The 22,171-nt window shown below is 34.5% G+C and overlaps 1 protein-coding gene across 1 annotated transcript in view; it reads left to right on the forward strand.

Moving 5' to 3' along the window:
- Positions 1-417: 417 nt before the first annotated feature.
- Positions 418-22,171, forward strand: part of LOC112390575 (SAM domain-containing protein SAMSN-1) — a 48,775-nt gene continuing 27,021 nt past the window's right edge. The window contains exon 1 of the mRNA XM_024731542.1: positions 418-568. Coding sequence (XP_024587310.1) covers positions 512-568 — 57 coding nt within the window. The 5' untranslated portion in view covers positions 418-511. The remainder of the gene's footprint in view (positions 569-22,171) is intronic.

A 22,171-nucleotide genomic window follows, 5' to 3' on the forward strand; every position in this document is an offset into this window, starting at 1 on the left:
GTTTAAAGTCTAGTTTATTATGTCTTCCAATAAAGTTTACCTAGGAATGCAAAATTGACTACCTTGAGTATTCTCTTCATTTTTAAATACTAAAAAGCTCACATATCAAGTTTTGTTTCATTTATTGGCTCAGATGTTTTCTTCCCTCTACCTGTGGAATGTGTTATAGATTTTTATTTTTGTATCAACTGAAAAAATGCGCTTTATTTGGAAATCTTCATGGCCCTTGTAAACGCAGGCATGTCAAAGTGTGAGATTTAGGAATCTACCTCGTAGAATACAGCAGGAACAGAACGTTAAAGAGTTACCAAAGAATTACCGTAAAAAAAAAATACAAAAAAAACTTCACCCGTGTATATGTGAAGTCATATCCTGACCAAAAGAGGAAGTGGCAGGTTACTAGGCTCAAACTTATCTGTGGCTCTACATCATAGATAACATACTGCTGACCGTCTTCAGTTGTTTCTGTAACAACAGAAAGTGCACTCACTCGGAGTAGTCTGAATTCAAAATGCTGAAGAGAAAACCATCCAATGTTTCAGAGAAGGAGAAACATCAAAAACCAAAGGTAAGGTAATTTCATACATAGTCGGGCAAAACCAACATGTTTAATAGAATACACACGCACATACATTGTTCTTATCTCTCAAACATAAATCAATTCAACCATAGGGTTGAATCCCTCATGGCAAATATGGAAAAAATTGAATTGCCAAGTTAAGTTTAGGTGTTAAATACCTGACAATTATTGTCTCTGTAATTTTATCTTATAGGGCATATTTATTATTTACATCTGTAACTGAACTTTGAGCTTGTATTGTCAACTTCATGGAAATCATTTTGGTGGTCTCTTTTTGAAAGGCTGATATTATGAAATCTTGGTGTACATTTTTAATAACTATAAAGGTGTCAAGGTCTATTTAACAATCTACCAAGTGCATTTTATCTCTTGCATTCTCAGCTCTTCATTATATATTTAATTATGAGGTTGTAAAATGGAGATGTTTTGATTAAATATTTAATTTTTTTCATTTTTTCAGACTAAAATATGATAGCTTGTTGTAGAGGTTACTTTTTCTACTCTCTCTCTCGAACTAACTCCACTACTAGAGAGAGGACTGGGTTGTGTTTGGGAAACATCAAAACCCCATAAATTTATAGATTTGACAAATTGGTTCTATTTGAAATGTTACCCTATTCTTTGTATTGAAAATAATTACTACTTAAAAAGTAGGATATGAGATAACAAAGTTTAAATTCTATTGTAGAACTATAAATGAGTTTCATTAATAACATGAAAGAAAATATCTGTGAAATACTGGTGTCAGAGAAGTTTTCCAAAACCTGTATATTTTTTGAGTTTCTTAGGTAAATAACAATTTAAATCTGCTTGTGAATAAACAATAACTGAGTTCAGGTGTCTTTTTAGAGGACTGATTTATTATCAATTATTGACCTTTATTTGCTAGGCACCATTCAGAGAGAAAGGAGTTGGAAATTGATTGTGAACTCTTGAACTGTTGTGACATTGAACAATGGTCTATGTTTTATAACTCTTTGCAAGTTACCACACAACCTCTCTGAATAAAGCTGAAAATAAATGATTGCCAGTCTTTGGAAACTAAGAATAAATGATTTTCAATATTAATTCTTTCTGACACAAAAATCTGATAAAGGGTAGGCAAACATCTCTAGTTAAAAATACAGCTGGGGGCTTCCCTGGTGGTGCAGTGGTTGAGAGTCTGCCTGCCGATGCGGGGGACAAGGGTTCGTGCCCCGGTCTGGGAAGATCCCACATGCCACGGAGTGGCTGGGCCCGTGAGCCATGGCCGCTGAGCCTGCACATCCGGAGCCTGTGCTCTGCAACAGGAGAGGCCACAACAGTGAGAGGCCCTCGTACCTCTCACTGGTAACAAGGTAACATTCAAGGTAACATTTGAAAATTCAAGGTAACATTTCCCAAAGAATACAACAAAGTTTTTAAAAGCATTACTTACCTTTCTGTTCAAGATTATTTTTACATACAATTTGCTTGATTAAACACAACCGATATTGAGTTGACAGTAGTAAGTTTTAAGGAGATCACAAAAATTAATATGAAGCAGTGGTTTCCCTCCAAGTGTTTAAAATTTAAAGTTAGAGTATCTCATAAGAACTCTATTATGTAGTGAACTACTATCATATTTATGTCATTGAACAATTTTCAAAATGATACTTTAGTCTATGATCATCATTTGCCTTAATTGTAGGAACTATTGTAATAGAAGTGGTATATTGTTCATCTTATTGACTTACTTATTCATAAATGTAAAAATATATTTGATAAAATATACATCTGGGAACAAAATATATCACAGAAAATAGTCACACTGGAAACATTAACTTTTGCTGTGAATGAATTCCTGTTTCCTTTAGATGGATGGTTTCATTTTATATGAATTTAAAGAGCTATGTGAATGTATATTCACATGTTCATAACTTCCAGATCAACTAAATCCTTTCCTTTTAATATGGAGGTGATATTTTTCCAATTATTATACTTATGTGTTAGAAACAACTTTGCTTTAATTCACATTTATTTTACTGGGTAATTTTCTTTGTGTATTTTATGGAAAAAGAGCCAAATCCCTAAGAGATGGCAGAGATTCCTACAAATAAATGGCTAGTAGAGTGAGGACTGCAAATCCCTTCATCTACTAGAAGGGAACATAGGGCCTGTGTCTAGAAAGATAGAATAGGACCATCAAGAAATCAGTCTGAAATGTAGGGAATCACTGTCTACACTAATTGACTACATACCAGACAATCATTCACATCTCTTGATCTGGAAACATACATTCCTTGTGCTATACTCTTTCAAAATTTCTGAGAGAGATTTCCTTGCTTTTTAACTGTAAATGCTAAAGTAGGTAAGAAACAACAACATTAAAAATGAGGTGACTACGGGGCTTCCCTGGTGGCGCAAAAGTTGAGAGTCCGCCTGCCGATGCAGAGGACACGGGTTCGTGCCCCGGCTCGGGAGGATCCCACGTGCCGCGGAGCGGCTGGGCCCGTGAGCCATGTCCGCTGAGCCTGCGCGTCCGGAGCCTGTGCTCCGCAACGGGAGAGGCCACAACAGTGAGAGGCCCGATTAGTCATGCAGCTCATGTTAACTTCTGTGGGTTGTAGTTCAGGTGACCTAATACCCAATTCAAATGGTGAGTGAATATTATAACTAATGTTATTCCTTAAATAAAAGTTACAAAACTGTTCATTTGAAAAGTAAATAAATGGAGAAGGACTTTGTTATTAGTATTTTTAAATATGTCCTGTGGTTGTGAGAAAGTTCAAAACATTCATGGCTATAAAATGTAGCAATAGATTTTATAAGTCTGTATACAAAATAATTTATTATTTTCTTATATTCACAAGACTTATCAATAAACATATCCATGAATCAAAAGAAAATCAGAACCCATTAAAATATCATTTTACCATCTATAATTTATTAATATGTTTTCTTTTTCACCTTTTATTCTCCTCTGTTTCTCCATTTTTGGTATGGGTTCTTTCCTTCAAATAGCTCATAAATAGGACAAATAGCATTCATATTTATTATAAGAGATTCATAGTGTAGGTTAAAAAGGAGAGACCAGAAATATTCCATAAGGGAAACTGTTATAATTCATGTCTCAGAACTCTCTATGGCGTATTAGTAAATTCCAAATTAAGAAAGATATTTGATAAATTTCTTTTTGATAAATGATTAAGTATTCTACATTTAGATTAGTCAATCAAAAATAGCCTTTCTTAACATACTTGCAAGGTACTGTACTTTCCTTTTTGAATTTTGTTTTCACCTCGTCATCACTAGTGCCCACTACTGATTGTGAATTAAAAAAATAAGCATATCTAGTATGCAGAGTTCAAAAGATATGATCTCATTACACTCAATAAATCTTTAAATTATAGAACATAATTTTCCTTAACTCTTTTTCCAACTAAAATGTTTTAGTTTGCTATATTTATTATGAGGTTATGATGTACCAGTGGCTGTGTTTAGAGCTTTTTGTACATTAATTTATTTAATATTTGTAACATTTCTGTGAGAGAATAACTTTTATTTAGCCTTATAGATGAGAAGGTGTAGAGAAGGTTAATGAACTTAAGCAAAGATGCACAGATAAAAAATAAAACTCTGTTGTGTGAAATACATATGTCAATTTCCGGCACTCCTGTTCTTAATTATTATGCCAACGTTACAAGCATAGGGACCGTAGATATTATTTCTATTTCTGTCTTAATCGCCAGCTAAATTTTAAGGAAAACTGGGAGAGCATATTTTTAAGAGCCTCTCTCTGTCAGGTGGAAAGGAATTTAGAGGTCCTCCATTCCTGTCTCTGACTAAATGCCAGAATTCCACCTATTAAATCCCTCCAGGTGTCCATCCAAGCTTTAAAACTTAAAATTGTAAAACAACAATAAGAACAACTTTATTAGCATTCAAATGTTCAAATTGTCAAAAAAATCATGACCTAGTATTGAGATAGCTAAAAGCATGTATTTCCCTCCTAAATCTAGTATAACACCTTTAATGTAGTAAGCTCTTAATAAGTATTTGGAAAGCGAATGAAGTTTCTTGATTCTACTGTATGCAACCTGGTTCAAGTATGAATACTGACTAGTACTATGTATTTTCATTATTCTTGGTAGCAAGGCTGTTAGTGTGTACATAAGAAAGTTTGTATGCATGTGTGTGAATACAATTGTAAATCATTTCTAAGTTTTATTTTAAGAAAAACTCCAATAAAGCAAATGTTGTGCAAGAATCCCTAGAGAGTCCTATTGTTACATAACAAGTAGACCATTGCTCCAGGTTAGGGAATATGGTAGAAACTTCAAAAATAGAAAAGGAATAGACACCACAAATGAAGCTCTGCTCCTGTAATTAGAACAGGTTGACCTTTATTTGGCTGGGATTAATGATCTGTGTTAATAAATCTTAACTCAGGTTTTTCTTTGAGTAAAGGAGTTTCAAATACCACTGTTATTTTAAAGGGAAACACTGATATAATGGCAGCTCTGGAAATAGTTTTTTCTTTTTACCATTTTTAAAAATCTAAAGTGCATACTAAATGAGACACCATTAGTGTCACAGATGCTAATTTTCACTAGCAATGACTGAAGTGGCATTCTTTCCCATTTGCATTTGATCCTAGCAATGATGAGAGGTGATGAGTTGATTATGAGTTGTTTTCACTGCACTGCCCGCTGTGCAAATTTACGCTCCTAGACAAGGATGACACATAGTTGTGGCATTTAAGAGCTTTCTTCACTGCTTTTCCTATCAAGACTGTTAAGATACATTTTTAACTCTTATCTAACCAGGTATAAGAAAAGAGATGAAGTATTTATATGAACCAGTGCTTACTTTAGGCCAAATACTTGCACAAGGGGTTTATGGAACTCCCTCCGCCACCTAATTTACAGAAAACAGCACTGTAGCTGTGAAAAATTTGTCCGAGATATCATGGCTAGCAAAAAAATTGAGTTGAGATTATTTGGGGCGGCTTTTCTTCTTCTAAACCTGTGGGTTTCCCCCCTGCTACTTCTTTTTGCGTCATCATCTGGGGTATAATTTTCAGACTTTAATTTATGTTTATGTTCTTCAGTTGAATGTTTTGGCTTTTCAAACAAAGTGATTCCAAGTAAGGTATGTGATATACAATGTAAGTAATATTTTGAATCCACTTTTCCCATTAGAAAAATGGTGGGTATAAATAAATGTTTATCTTTACTTTGGGTTATTACCCCCCCACCCCGTGCCTCTAAAAAATCTCTCTAAATGTTCTCTTCACTTCTGTATTTAGTTAGTATTTGTGTCATATTTGTTTTCCAAGAAATATTTAAAGTAAATTATAATGCAAACCTAAAGACAAATAACATAAGTCAGAAGAAAATGGAGTATAGACCACAGTAAAAAGTATTACAGGGCCACCAAGTTTGAGTTGAATATGGATCTAAGTATTGCTACTCATTGTGGTCCTACAGACTAGCAACACTGGCATTCCAGGAGTTTGCTAGAAATGCAGATTCTCTGGCCTACCCCAGGCCTATTAACTCAGAATATACATTGTAGTGAGATACCCAGGAGCTCTGTGAGCACATTAAAGTTTGGAAATGATTTCTACATTGACGGCTCTCAACCTAGGTTGCACATTTGAATCACTGAAGAGCTTTAAGAAATACTGATGATTGGGTTCCTTCTTCAATATTCTAATTTACCTAATGTAGAATGTACCTGAGCATCAACAACGTTTAAAGTTTCCCAATCTGGAGATATTTTTTTCTACTAATCTCTTCAAAGAACTTAAAAGTTAATTCACTCCTTCCTTCCTTCATTCTTCAAAGCAATAGATATCTACTGAGCACTTACTATGAACAATATAGACCATAAGCTGGGAATACAGTGGTGAATAAAACAAAGACCCCTGGCCTCATAGGATTTACATTTACTGGGGGTGACAGACAATAAACAAGATGAATATGTTAAATACAGAGTAGGCTAAGTGATGGTAAGTGTTAAGAAGAAAAGGAAGAATACGAATACAAAGAACCAGGGAAGACTTGGTGAGAATGGGACATTTAAAAAGGGACCTGAAGGGAATGAAGGGCTGGCCGTGAGATTGGCTGAGGAAATCTTACTCCAGGCCCAGGGATGAGCAAGACCAAAAGCCTTTTTTTTTTTTTTTTTTAATTAATTTTTATTACAGCAGAGTTGCTTTACAATGTTGTGTTAGTTTCTGCTGTACAGCAAAGTGAATCAGTTACATGTATATATATAGCCCCTCTGTTTTGGATTTCCTTCCCATTTAGTTCACCACAGAGCATTGAGTAGAGTTCTCTGAGCTATACAGTAGGTTCTCATTAGTTATCTGTTTTATACATAGTAGTGTATATATGGAGTGTCCCTGGTGTGTTTGAGAAACAATGGATCAGCATACACAAGGGGAAGGGCAGTCACAAAGAGCTGGATGTAGAGGGCCTTCTAGGTCATTATAAGGATTTGAGCTAGTGTTAAAAGACTTTGAGAAGGGAAGAGAAGGATCTGGCTTATATTTAGTGGGTTTATTCTTGCTTTTGTGTTTCAAATACACTGAAGAAAGTGAGGGAGGAAGCAGGGAAAAGAGACCCTTTAGGAAGATATTACAGAAACTAGGAAAGAGATAATGGTGGCTCAGACAAAGGAAGCAACAGGTGGATGTTGAGAAGATGTTGAATTTGGGATTTATTTGTGCATACTGTATACATTTGGATATATAAGAAAGGAACTTACCACATGGGCTGTAAAGGTGGTAAAGAGAAAGGCTGCCCCTGCTCTGCACTGTTCTTGCTTCCAGCTGGTACTCACACTTCAAGGAGAAATGCCCTCATCCCTCTGCTCCCAGCCACCAGAAAATTACCCCCATACTGATATGCCACTTCCCAAAAGTTTCTACCTCTTTCTTCAAAATACAATTTTCTATTGGATTTAATTTTCATTTCTGGGGTACCTTGAATCAGAATAGATGAACTAATAATTTGCTTATTTCGCCTTGTTGAATTGTTTGAAAGAGGTAAATAATTTTAGCCTTGAAAAATTATCTTCAAACAAAGTACCAATTCACTCTAGCCATCCCATTTTATAGAACATGAATCTGTAATCAAGTTTTATTTCAAGCAAGTAGCAAAGGGTTAGTACCAAATAGACGGCTATATCTGAAAAAAACACAGTGCCCAGATGATACATAGAAAGTTCTGGAGACAAATGGTTGAGAGAAATGACAGAAGTGTAGACTACCCTTGTAAATGTGGGTATTACATCCTATAGGAAGGTATAAAGTCATTACCTTGACTACCAATGCACTGGATTTGTTAAAAATCAATTTAATGACACACTTATCTCTTTAAACTTTCCTTACCTTGCTTAGGAGATAAATGGCTTCATTATCCCTACAGATTGTGTGGTTTCTTTTTAATAATGGAATTAAGTCCATACTCTACATAGCTGTGTTTCCAAATTTAGCATTCCCAAACTGATCCATTTCTCTTCCTTTCTAGTGTTAAGGACTTAGGTGAACTTTTGGAAACAAGACATTCATAATTAGCTTCTTAGTAGAGAACAAAAATGTCCTCCATTCTGAATTGATTAATAAGAATAGAAGAGGGTTTTAAGCTGTCTCTGGTGGTAGACAAAATGATTCTTCTATAGATAGAGAGCCATTTGTCAACACAGCTGGCCATGTCCCCTTTCTCCCCTCACTTAAAGAGTTTTGGAAGTTTTCACCTAAGTCTGTATTAGTTTTCTAGGGCTTCTGTAACAACATACCATAGACTCAGTGGCTTAGAGAACAGAAATTTATTTTCTCACAGTTCTGGTGTTTGGAAGTCCAAGATCAAGATGCAGCAGGATTGGTTTCCTTTGAGGGCCATAGGGAAGGATCTGTCTAGGCTTCTTTCTGGATGGCAGTTGGCCACTGCTTGCTGCCCTTTAACTTGGTTGTCCCTCTGTGCACATAACCTGGTGTCTCTCTTTGTGTATCCAAATCTCAGATTTCAGTGGCTCTGACCACTCTCATTCTTTTTCCTGTTTGTGCCTCTCTTACCCTAGAATACCTTTGCCCATTTTTCTCAATTCATGAACTTATTTTTTAATACCTCACTGGACTCTCATTCCCTCAAGAAAGCCTCCACCAGTTAACCCAAGGCAGTGCATTAGAGAGCATTCTGGCAGAGCAGGAGGAAATATGAACTAAAGTCTTATAGGTTGGGTTTGAGGTCTTATTTTGATATTTCTTAACTATGAGATGTTGAACATTTTGTTAAACATCTTTTGAGTTTCTTGTGCTTATCTGAAGAAGGGGATATGTTAAGGCACGTCACATAGGATTGATGTGAGAATTAAGTTAATTACCATATGTAAATTCCCTAGCACATGGTACATGTTTGATTAATAATCTCTCCCTCCTTTCTAGTTTAATAGTACTTGTTCAATACCTCTATTGTTTCTTTTAGCATAGTTTATTCTAATATGTCCTCCCAAATGGAGTTACCATCAAGAACAGGGGATGCATCTAATTCATATTTGTATTCCTGCAATTTTTGGGGGGGTACAAAGGGTATTGAACTCTGTCTAACTTTCAGACTCCATGTGCCCTCTATTACACTTTGGCTACCATCAAAAATATTTATAATATGGAACATAGTCGTGATTCCTCAACATATGCACAATACTTGTGTAATGACTAATGGATAATATAAGTCATCTAAAGTAGTACTCTACTCCGAGACATAGTTTGTAAATGTGTCACTGATAAAGATCTGGACAACACCCACATAAAACAAAGTAACCATTCTTAGAATGTAATGAGACAAAACGATGATCAAAAATTGTAATGTAATCTGTCTGAAGGAAAAAAAAAAGCATTTGCAAAGAGTTGCTTTCAGAGCGGTTAGAAAGGAGGTGGAGAGTAGAAATTTGCCATTGAGTCTGCAGAACAATCTGTATCAACAAAAGCAAATATTCCATTAGGTTCAGCAGACTTGCTCACTTAGGTGAACTAAGTTCAGGCTATTATAACTTCGTGTCTCTAGCCTTTAATACAACCTAATTCACTTTTCTGTGACTCTACTATACTAATCAAACAAACTTCCAGCGATGACTTTGCATCCCATGTCTCTAGGGGAGACATTTCTTTGATCAGTCAACAAGAATATGCATTCTTCTTGGCAGTTGAATTTCTCATACCTAACCAATACTTGGTATTGCCATTTTTGGTAGCCTAACAGTTTAGTTTATGTGTCAGTCCCCCTTGGAGTTGTTTAGTTCTGCAAGCTTGAAAAATAAAGTTCTTGTACCTGTCAATGTGAGGGCTTGACATTGGACATGGAGACCCAACTAAGGAACTGGCTTCTTGGAAAGACTGGCTTAAGTTGCCACCTAACCCCACCTTTTCTCTATATTCATAAAATAAAGACAGCTAAACAATGAAGTTTGTTTTCTATGCTTTTCATTATTTTAACAATTTAAATTCCTGGAATAAGATTCAAGACAGATTTACCTTATATCAATATCATAATATATAGTGATATGACATTGGTCTGAATAGTTGATTAAAATTTTTTCTGAATATTCACATGGTTTTAGCTAGGCAACTTTGATTTTTTAATTAACAGTAATAATAAATAATTTGATACATAAATTTTGTAATGCTTATGGGTATATATTCTTTATACTGTGAGTTATTATACAACCATCATCTTTTCTAAACTAAGCCATCTACAAATTTCAAATTACTTTAAGCTTATGAATATCTCACTATAATTATTTACCAATTTTAAAGTACCCGTTACCAATGAAACAAAGGTTCATAATTTTAAAAATAAAATTCCTTCAAAGATAAATGTTCTACAATTATCAGACATAAATTGTAGGTTTAGGAATTGTCATAAACTGAGTTCATTTCTACCACTACTATTACATTTCAAACCACTATTAACTCCTCAATAGACTAAAATATTTTTAGAGCCAAATCCAAATACAATGAAAGGAAAATAGATGTAATTGACAATGAAGACCCAAACATCTCTTCCAAATATCCTAGCATGAACTTACAACTATTTTTTTTCTACTTATTCTTTCCTTGTTCAGGATTACATACTGTATATTTGCCCCACATAAACATGTCTGTTCTTACTAAGAAAAAATAGTTTAAATTCCTAAGCATAGTGTCAGCGGGTGCTGCCTGAGATGGGAATGTTTATAAGCTTTATGATATTAACTGCAGCACTCAACCTCAGGTGGCATAAAACATGCAAAAAAGAACTTTCTGTCAGTTTTATTATTTCTAAAAAGGTTCCCCTTGAAGCAGAAGAGTGACCTTGCTCTGCTGAGCTGACATATTTCACTGGATTAATGGTCGAGCTCTGCTGGAGGGAAGCTCACAGAAACATTACAATTCCAGAAGCTGGGCTGGCGGTGACCATTAATCAGGGGGACCAAAATCATGCATCAAACACACTCATTTAAAAGTAGTAAAAATGACTTTAAAAAAAACCCTTTTTGAGAATTAGCTTGTTGTTCGTCATTACCTGTGTTCAAGGAGATCACTGCATGACTGGAATATCTCTTGGGGAGAACGTTAGAGGTCATTACGTACCCAGAGGCCAAGTGAATATGGTGGACATTGCAGACTAACGGAGGTAAAGGAGAAATTTTGTTCCAGAGAATTTGATGGGAAAGTGTATTAAATGGATTCTATTTTCCCAACTTTATTTTCACTCCTTTATTTAACTAAGATTTCAAAGCAATGGGTACTATGAATGCTGGCCTCTTTGTGAAGATTTTATTTTATTTTTAAAACTGGAGTAATTGGATTTAGTGGTAGAAACATTTGACTGGTAAACTTGGTTAGGAAATTTCTCAAGATCCTAAAGTTTGAGTCAACATACTCAACTACTAAGTACGTGAATAAGTATCTTCATGGACTTAAAGGTACTGTACATTCTTCCACCACATGTCAACTAAGAAAAAATTTTCAAGACTTTTTCTCTCTCTGATTACTGAAAAGGAGAAAAGGCTTAAATCTAAAACCCTGAAAGAGAATGTTCAGTTTAATTTAGATGATAAAAAGTTACTCTTGCTTTTTATAAATCTCTTTGATGATGGAGTTGAATAGGCATAACCTCTCCTTCATTTCTTCAATAGTTTGCCTTTTAGATTAATGATACTATGCATAATACATATGATATAATTTCATTAGTAGGTAGAACAAATAGTAGATTACGGCCTTTACTGAGAAAACCAGGACATTGATCATTAAGATTATGATCAATGTAGTAAGGCCTGCTATGATTACTACTTCAAAGTCATTCTTCTCCTAAATGACTGCTGCCTTCCTTAACCATGATATTCAATATTATCTTCTTTTGTTATCCATATGCTGCTCTGGAGAATTATTTATGCAGACTTATTTATTTGTTTTTGAAGATTATAGGATTAAAATAGTTGACAATGTCGTGACTATAGTTAAAATCTTATTGAATATTTGACTATAAGTAGAAAAAATCTAATATGTACACAATAGAAAGTTAATTTCTAAATTTATGGGAGGATTATACATATTTCTTGTAACTGGAAATCTGAATCATCCGTTTTTCATACTGCGTTCTCTCTACCAAGGTGCCTAGAAAACAAAATTAGTAATGGAAATTTGCTCACAGAAATTACTTATCATTGAATAGGTATGGTAAATGCATAAAGTACGTTACCTGTAATTCTTCATTCCCCTCCCCACCATCTTCCCTAAAACACAGACCATCTTGTGTAACCTTGGTGGACATGGTTAATCATGATCTCTAACTCTAAGCCCGAAAGTGGCATTGGAATGCTTTTCAACACAGCTCTCCATGAAAGTCTTAACAACCCATCCATGCTGGTGCAAAGAATTGAAAAGTTCCGCTTATTCTGGTTTTGAAAGATAGTCCATCCAGACAATGGGAAACCTTAGTGATATATTCTTGTGAATACACAACACTTTTCTAGTGCCCCCAAATGATTATGTTCACTAGAAACAATCTTTCTTTCTCTCCCTTGAAGAGTTCGGGAGATAATTTTTTTTTTTTTTTTTTGCGGTACTCGGGCCTCTCATTGTTGTGGCCTCTCCCGTTCCGGAGCACAGGCTCCGGACGTGCAGGCTCAGCGGCCATGGCTCACGGACCCAGCCGCTCCACAGCATGTGGGATCTTCCCGGACCGGGGCACGAACCCGTGTCCCCTGCATCGGCAGGCGGACTCTCAACCACTGCGCCACCAGGGAAGCCCCAGGAGACAATTATTAAGACACATTTTTTTGTCATCCAGTGCTCCTTTTAATACACAGTGTGTGGTTCATTGTCTTTTTATTATTTTAATCATCATTTTAGCAATTATCCTCTTTAGATTTGGCAATTTCTAAGTAGTCCCTCAGCTAATAACTACACAATCTCTTACAGTAAATAATTTTTGAAGATGCTTAAGCAAATTCAAATTGTATTGATTTCAGCTAATTTCATGTCCAAAACCTGTGATCATTTTACTGTCTTTCTTTAGACTATCAATAATATAGATATAGACATATGCATACAAAATGCCTTTCATGTATTAAGTAGTCAGTACAAGTATAAATAATGATGAATATAAATTTCCAAGCTGACATCTAGTATACATTTTTAATTTATTGTGTGTGTAAATATAATCTGCTGTTAGGAATTGCTTCTGTATTTGTATACCATTCATCTGAATATGGCTCTATTTAGCTCTTATAGATTGGAATTCTGTGATTGATGCCACCAATAGAGTGTAAATTCCTCCAGGATGGATTCTTATTCATACAGACAGCGCTGATCCCAAGCACAAAGTTTAGCCATAGAAACCCCTTAGTATATTTACACTGAATTGCATAATGTAAAACATTATGCTCCTTAAGTAAACATCAGCAAATTGTTTTCTTTGACTATAACGTGACTAAGTTATAATTTGCTTTTGTGTAACTGTGAAATGTATGGTTTTTGTCATTTAACTTGAAGAGAAATGTGTGGGATTTGTCATCTGTTGTGATTTTCCCAAGGCTCCCAACTGTAGGATTTTTTCTATAGGCCTACATCACTTAAGATCAGGGGCAATCAATGTGTGCTAAAATGATGAGGTGTCGGCAAGTGGTCTCATAGACAAGGTAGGACTTGATCCTGCCCTTGAAGAATGGGCTGGATTTGAGTAGGAGGAAGAAGAGTGGAAGAACTTTCCTTGAGAGAAAAACAGCGTGAGCAACAGCTTAGAAACATAAATGAGTGTGTCCACACTGGCCAGCAAGAAGTGTCAGTTCTGCTTAATCAGATTGACTAGCATTACCTGAATCCATGGGGAATCATGAATGTGCAGCATGCTAAGTTTGGACTTCATTTTGTTAACTAAAGAAGAGCCACTTAAACTCTCTGAGCCTCAGTTTTCCTCATCTGTAAACTGAAGGAATCAATAACCATCTCAGAGGGGGGTTGTATTTGTTTAATGAAATAATTATAGATAAACCACTCGGCATAAAGCAAGCTCTCAGGGGCCAAGAAACCAATGAGGAGCAAGCTTTACATTTTGAGAAGATGAATGGAATGATGAGAATTGGTATTTTAGGGAAAGGAGTCCAGTGTTGTGACATCTTTAGATGATTGGAGAGGCAAAAATTTGGGAACTAAAGAGCTGAAAGTTATTATTTCGTTGACTCAGGAATGGGGTTATAAGCACATAGTTGCATAGCGGTAATGAAGATAAATGCCTACAACAGAGATGTGAGAAAAGAATTGAGCAGATGTGAAGGCTGAAAGAATGTGTGTGTGGTAAATATATTACATTTTGCATTATGTGTCCAAACTCCCCAAAGACAGCAGTGAGCAAATACCGGTTTCCAAGAGTGCAGGTGGAAGGTTCAGAAGGCAAGATCAAAACAGATCCTCAGGGGTAAGAGGCCATAAGCAGAGAGAGATTTTTGTTGGCATATACGCCTTCCGGCCTGAAGGCAGGCAGAGAAGCTACTGTAAATTAGAGAAGCTGTAAATGTGGGTTCCCTAAGGGAATTCTTGAAGATTTCAAGGAAGGATGGTATAATGAAACAATTCCAGGAGGATCAAGAGGGACCACTTAGTATACTTGTTTAGTTTAGTAGTTAGAAAAAGAGAGAGAAGGAATAGAAAGTCAGTGCTATAATAATAATACAGGAGTGAGTAAGCAAGCAGAAGTTTTACAATAGGAAAAACAAGAAGCTGAGAGGTTCAAGATAGCCTGATCATGGTCACATTTTTTAAAGTTTTGCATTTCCTTTTTATTCTATAGGATTTTGTAAGAGTTGATACCTAGTAATATCAAGTGACTGAACTTTGGTTGCAATATGCTTTTTACCTGAAAAAAAGATATTTAAGACATATCAGTATTATTTAATTTAAAAATTCTTTTCAGCTAAAATAGAATATCTTAATTTTTATTCAATTCCTAAAAGTACAGCATACTTATAGTCAGTGAATGCAATGTAAATCATGAGATATGGTAATAAGTAAGTAATGCAGCAGTGCAATTGAGAATTCTCAATGTTTCAATCTTTTTCACTCATAAAACTTATTTTTGTTACATTAAATAGGCTGATACAAATAAACGCTTTTACAGGTATGGCTCATTCTGCATTGATTTTTTTTTAGTTCTAGTTTTCTTTCCTTTAGGTAATTTTCTTTGAGGTAGTTTCAATTTACAGAAAACATCTCTTGGCACATCAACTTCTGAAAGGAAAGCTTTAGCATGGAAATTTTGACACAACTTTTTAAAACACTGTGGTGGAGTCAGAATCTGCACTTCCTTTAGATAGCGTGCAGTTGATAAGAAAGATACTGAACCAGAGAGATCGAGTAGACTAACTTTTGCTCTAAGAGTCCAGATGTACATTAAAAATATTTAGAGCATTGATACATATTTGAGTACCGAGTTGCCTTTACCCAAGGTTGAAATGTTAGTGTTGAAGGCCTTATTTCACACGCTGCTTGTCTTTCAGCCTTCAGCTCCCTGACGCCCAAACAACTGTCTTCCATCAGCGCCACACGATAGTGTAATTATTTAACACTGAGGCAATCCTCACAGATTATTTTAAGTGAGTTAAATTTGTTTCACACTCGTCAAAAGATCTCAGTACCTGAGTGAGTTAGAACAATTAAATCCTCAACTGCTTTTGGATAAAGGCTGACAAGCTTATTGAGATTTAGCATACCATTATTACAGAATATTCATACAAGCACGTGCTGAAACAGAATTCTGAACTTTAAGAGCATATTACCAATGAAGGCTCTATGTGCAATATTTAGATGATGTGAGAACTCATTGGCAGAGTGTGTGTGATTTTTAATTTGCCAGTATATTTCAAAATACTGCAGATGTCTGACTCATATATGCAAATTTTTCTTTGAAATAGACTGTGAAATTTTCCACCGATGCCTTAACCAAATATTGTCATGCTGGAGATAAGATTTTACTTGAAGATCCCAGAAGCTGGAGAGTGGTTAAAAAATGAAAATAAGGGTTCAACTCTTTTGGTTTTAGTCAAAAGGTTGATTTACATTCCAAAAAAAAAAAAAAAAGAGACTCCCTAATTCTCCTTCATGTTGATAAATTTAGGATGGTCATTGTTTTAAGAAACCTACTCAGTTCTATTCTATATATCATGCTAACTTTACATATTTTTCATCCCGCTGAAATAGCAAGTTTCTTTGAAAATGGAAAGCAGGATCAAAACTTTGTAATGCAATGGCATAGTGGAGAGTACAGCAGGGTGGAGAATTGAAAAAAAAAAGGGGGGGGATTTTTTTTGCAAGTTTTTGTTCCTATAACAGTTTCCTCATTGAGAGGGACTATATGATTTCCAAGAATCCTGCTAGCTTTATATAATGAATAGACATTCTGTAATAATTAGAATTATACAAAACTAGAGAAGAAATGTGACGAACAAAAAAGAATCCTTTCTTAAGTTCTTTGCATTGCGTAAGGACACACACACACAAATGAGTTCAAACAACCCAAATGCCACTTATTCAGCCCTATTTTTGTGGAAGCCAAGTAGGCTATGTGGAAGAGGGTAACTGTACCACATAATCAGATAGTCTTCAAAAGGTAGTCTAGTAAAATACATTTATATCGGAAAGTTAGTTGTACTAAAATAAATTTAGAAAGCAAAACTTTATTTTCTCCTTAAATACATCCATACCTCTAAACAACCATGACCTAAGTAATGTTAATGATATCCTTAAAAATTAGTTCCTTAGAAAGTTGTGCAACCATTTACCCTTTTTTTTTTTAAGACTATTTTTTTAAGAACAGCTTCAGGATCACAGCAAGATTGAGGAAGGTACAATTTTCCCATATGCATCCCCCTGCCCTACACCTTATTAACTCTTTGTAAATTATTTTTAACTTTTATATAGGTACATTTGGTTCTTTTTTTAACCCAACATTTTATTATGGAAAATTTCAAGCATATGTAAACTCAGAGTGTAGTACAATCTACCCCATATATCCATCACCCAGTTAATCATTAAATAACGTCCAGTCATGTCTCCTTTATGCCCACATACTTCCTGCCCTCACTAGATTATTTTGAATTACAAATGAAAAATAACAATACTTCCTCAATATTATCATTTAGCTACTTATTTAAAAATTTCCTCAGTTGTCTCCTGGATGTGTTTTGCTGCAGTGGTTTATTTGATCTATATCTAAATAAGATCTATGGATTTTACAGTATTTATTTAGTTGATACAACTCTTAAAGATTCTCAATTTATACTTTCCCTCTCTTATTTCTTTCTGTTGATTAGTGGAAGAAACCAGGTTATTTGTCCTGTAAATGTTCTCATTGTCTAAAATTTTCTGGTTGACTTCATCTTTTTGATGTCATATAACATGCTCCTCTGTCTCTGTATTTTTTGTAATCTGGTAGTTAGATACAGAAGCTTGGTGTGATTGCGGGTTTCTTTTTAAAAGAATATTTCATTGGTGATATTAGGTGCTTCCGTTATGAAGCCCATATTCTGGTTCATTCTTTTTTGTGATTTGAGTAGCCATTGATGATTGTTGCCTAGATCCATTATTGCATTAGGGACTTACAAAATGGTACTTTTGTAATTTCATCACTTAATTGATTAGCTAGAATATATACACACATATACACGGAAAGAAAAATTTTCCTTTATTAAATATTTAGTTACTCTAAAATATGTTTTATACAAGAAGAACAGATTAAATGTTTGTTTTTCCCTTTATTTGCCAGTTTTCATAATATGGCTGTAACATTTCCAAAGGTGACGACTGATATTTTTCTTCTTAGTGTCATTATGAACTCATGAATTTTGATATATTAGTTGTATTTCAGTGTAGCTCAGTTATTATTCTTCCTTTTACTAAAATTGTCCCATACTTGGATACAATTTACCCTAGTGACAATCTTTTAATATGGCCCTTGTGTCGTTTTAGCATGGCCCTCGTAGTCTTTGAAAGCTTACCTACTTTATGGTATGAAAAAATGAAAAATTTGAGAATATAGACTGAGAATTTTGACTTCAAATGTCATTAACATCATTACTTATATTCATTGTCTCTCAACATTCGCATTTATATATATCGATATCATTAACAATGGTATGAATACTGAAAACAGGTTAAAATTTAAATTTTTTTCCTTCCAGTTTTATTGATATATAATTGGCATACAGTACTGTATAAGTTTAACATGCACCGCATAATGATCTGACTTACATCCATCACGAAATTATTATCACACTAAGTTTAGTGAACATTCATCATCTCATATAGATATAAGATAAAATAAAGATTAAAAAAATCTTTTCCTTGTGATGGGAACTCTTAGGATTTACTCTTTTAACAATCATATATAACATACAGCAGTATTAATTATATTTATCATGCTGTACATTACATCCCTAGTACTTACTTATCTTACAACTGGAAGTTTGTACCTTTTGACTACCTTCATCCAATCCCCCTCTCTCTACCCCCTGAATCTAGTAACCACCAACTGATCTCTTTTTCTGAGTTTGATTTTGAAGTATAATTGACCTACAACACTACGTTAATTCCTGGGGCACAACATAATGATTTGATCTTTCTACATATTTCAAAATGACCAACATGCTGTCTAGTTACCATTTGTCACCATACAATGATATTACATTATTATTCCTATATTCCCCAATTTCATACCTGTGACTCATTTATTTTTCAGCTGGAAATCTGTATCTCTTAATCTTCCTCACTTATTTCTCTCATCCCCCGACCCCTCCCCTCTGGCAATCACCTGTTTGTTCTCTGTATGTATGACTGTTTCTGTTTTATTACGTTTGTTCATTTGTTTGCCTTTTTCAGATTCCACATACAAGTGAAATCATACAGTATTTGTCTTTCTCTGTTTGACTTATTTCAGTTAACAAAATACTGTCTAGGTCCATTCACGTTGTTGCAAATGGCAAGATTTTGTTCCTTTTTGTTCCATTGTGTGTGGGGCGTGTGTGTGTGTGTGTGTGTGTGTGTGTGTGTATGTGTATACCACAACTTTTTATCCATTCATTTATTGATGTGCACTTAGGTTGCTTCCATAGCTTGGTTATCGTAAATAATGCTGCAATGAATAAAGGGGGGCAAGTATCTTTTTGAATTAGTGTGCTTTTTTTTTTTCTTTGCATTAATACCCAAGAGTGAAATTGCTGGATTGTATGGTAGTTTTATTTTTTAATTTTTTGAGGAACCTCCATTCTGTTCTCCATTGTGGCTACACCAGTTTACATTCCCACCAAGGGTGTACAAAAGTTCCCTTTTCTCCCCATCCTTGCCAACACTTGTTATTTGCTGTCTTTTGATAATAGTCATTTGACAGGTGTGAGGTGATATTGTGGTTTAGATTTGCATTTCCCTGATGATTAGTGATGCTGAGCATCTTTTCATGTTCCTGTTGGCCACCTGTATGTTTTCTTTGGAAAAATGTCTACTCAAGGCCTCTGCCCATTTTTTGATTGGGTTGTTGGATTGGTTTTTTTTTTTTTTTTCTTTTTTTGATGCTGAGTTGTATGAGTTTTTTATATTTTTTGTATATTTCCAATATTAATCCCTATTTGGATACATCATTTGCAAATACCTCCTCCTATTCAGTAGGCAGCCTTTTTGTTTTGTTGATAATTCCCTTTGCTGTGCAAAAGCTTTTTAGTTTGATGTAGTCCCATTTATTTATTTTTGCTTTTGTTTCCCTTGCAGGAGGAGACATATCCAAAAAATATATTGCTAAGATCAATGTCAAAGAACCTACTGCTTATAACTTTGTCTAGGAGTTTTATGGTTTCAGGATTAAATTTAAGTCTTTAATCCATTTTGACTTTATTTTCTTATGTGGTGTGAGAAAGTAATCCAGTCTGATTCTTTTGTATGTAGCTTTCCAGTTTTCCAACACCATTTGTTGAAGAAGCTGTCTTTTCTCTATTGTGTATTCTTGTCTCCTTTGCTGTAGATTGACTATATAAGTGTGGTATATTTCTGGGCTCTCTATTCTGTTCCATTAAACTACATGTCTGTTCTTGTGTCAGTACCATACTGTTTTGATTATTGTAGCTGTGTAGTATAGTTTCAAATCAGGGAATGTGGTAACTACAGCTTTGTTCTTCTTTCTCAAGATTGCTTTGGCTATTCAAGGTCTTTTGTGTTTCTATACAAATTTTAGAATTATTTGTGAATTCATACAATTCTGTGAAAAATGCCTTTTGTATTTTGATAGGGATTGCACTGAATCCATAGATTGCTTTGGCTAATGTGGTCATTTTTACAATATTAACTCTTCCAATCCATGAGCATGGTATATGTTTCTATTTGTTAGTGTCATCTTCAATTTCTTTCATGAGTGACATAGTTGTCTGAGTACATGTCTTTTACCTCCTCCTTAGTTAGATTTATTCCTAGGTAATTTTTTTGGATGCAATTGTAAATGGGATTGGAAAACAGGTTAAAATTTGTCTTTTTTTTTTTTTTGGTCCTTCAAACTATCAAATTACTGTCTTTTTTTTTACTTGTTTAAAATAATTCCTCTCTCTAAGCCACCAATTCAATATGAAATTAGACTCATTATTTTTATTTGGAATTGTTAAGGATTGCTTTTATTTTTATTTAATTTTGTTTATAAATATTTTTTTAAGTTACATGGTTTTAAAGTCAAATTTATAAAACAAGGCATATTCAGAGACGTGTGTTTTCTGTCCCTTTTACTTTGCTTCTTTTACCCCATTTCTCTAAGAAGGAAAATATATTTTTGCCTGTATTGAGACACATACATGTATTTCCACCCTTAGACAAAAGGCGGTCTATTATGTACACAATTATCTACTTGTCTTTTTTCACGTACACTGTCCTGGAGATAATTCCATAGCAGATAGTTATATTTCAGTGTTTTTGCAGATGCACACATTTCTATTGTTTGAATTTACCATAAATTATTCAATCAGTCTTCTCTTGATGAACATTGGGATTTATAGCTTTACAATATTATAAAAGATTTACATTGAATGTGGATGAGTAAATCAATTTATATTCAAGTGTATCTCTGACATAGACGTCTAGAAATGAAATTTCTGGGTCAAAGGGCATATACATGTAATTTTGCTAGTTTTTCCAAATTACCTTCCACAGGTGTGCCATTTTACAAACACATATCTAATTGCATAAGGAAAGACTGTATAGATTTATAGTTAAAGACTAAATATAATCTAATGTCGACAAAAACAAAGAATTATCTAAAATATAAATTGCATTTTTATTTAAGTTACTCTTTTGTCGATAGCTATTTGTTTATATAATAGCTCTGTCTTGATGGGAGTTCTGTCACAAAATAGTATTTGCTAAACCTAATCCATTACAATTATACAGTGCAAAATTATCAATATTGAAATACATTCTTATTTATAAAGGACTATCATCTATGAAACCAGCTTACCTCCACGTGATTCACCTTTTCACTGGAAACTTAACAGCAGTAGAAATTACACATTTGTTCACTGTCCATATCTCATAGTAGACATTAGCCCTTTTTCATTAAGCCATAACCTATACATTATGAAACCATCTCAGAAAGTCACTAACTTTTTGACTAGAGAATACTGAAATTTTAAAAACGTTATTTTAAATACTTAGATTTGCTTCTAAAGGGTGTCTTAGGACAGATTGGTATTTTACTCCTCTGGCTTAAAACTGTTGAGTGATTCATAATGAGATGACTGACAAAACCCAAAGTAATAGTCCTGAAAACCACTACTCCATTATCTGCTTCTCTTTATTGACATAGTGAGGGGAGAATTAATTTTAAAAGGTGGTGACTATTGATTAGTTAATGGCAGAAGATACTGTAGAGAAACGCTGAAGTGAGCCTATTCATGCCGGGCAACACGACCGATTATCCAGTGGTGGATATCATGCTGTAACCCTCATTAATATTTAGTAGGCAGGACATAGGCTGGTTGTAGACTACAAAATAGCCCTAAGCATAGGCTCCAATAGGCCATAAGAATGTTTCATGTAGATAAAAGAGTAACAGATTTCCCTGT

The sequence above is a fragment of the Neophocaena asiaeorientalis genome, unplaced genomic scaffold, assembly GCF_003031525.2.
Source record: "Neophocaena asiaeorientalis asiaeorientalis breed wild unplaced genomic scaffold, Neophocaena_asiaeorientalis_V1.1 scaffold330, whole genome shotgun sequence".
Taxonomy (NCBI): Eukaryota; Metazoa; Chordata; class Mammalia; order Artiodactyla; family Phocoenidae; genus Neophocaena; species Neophocaena asiaeorientalis.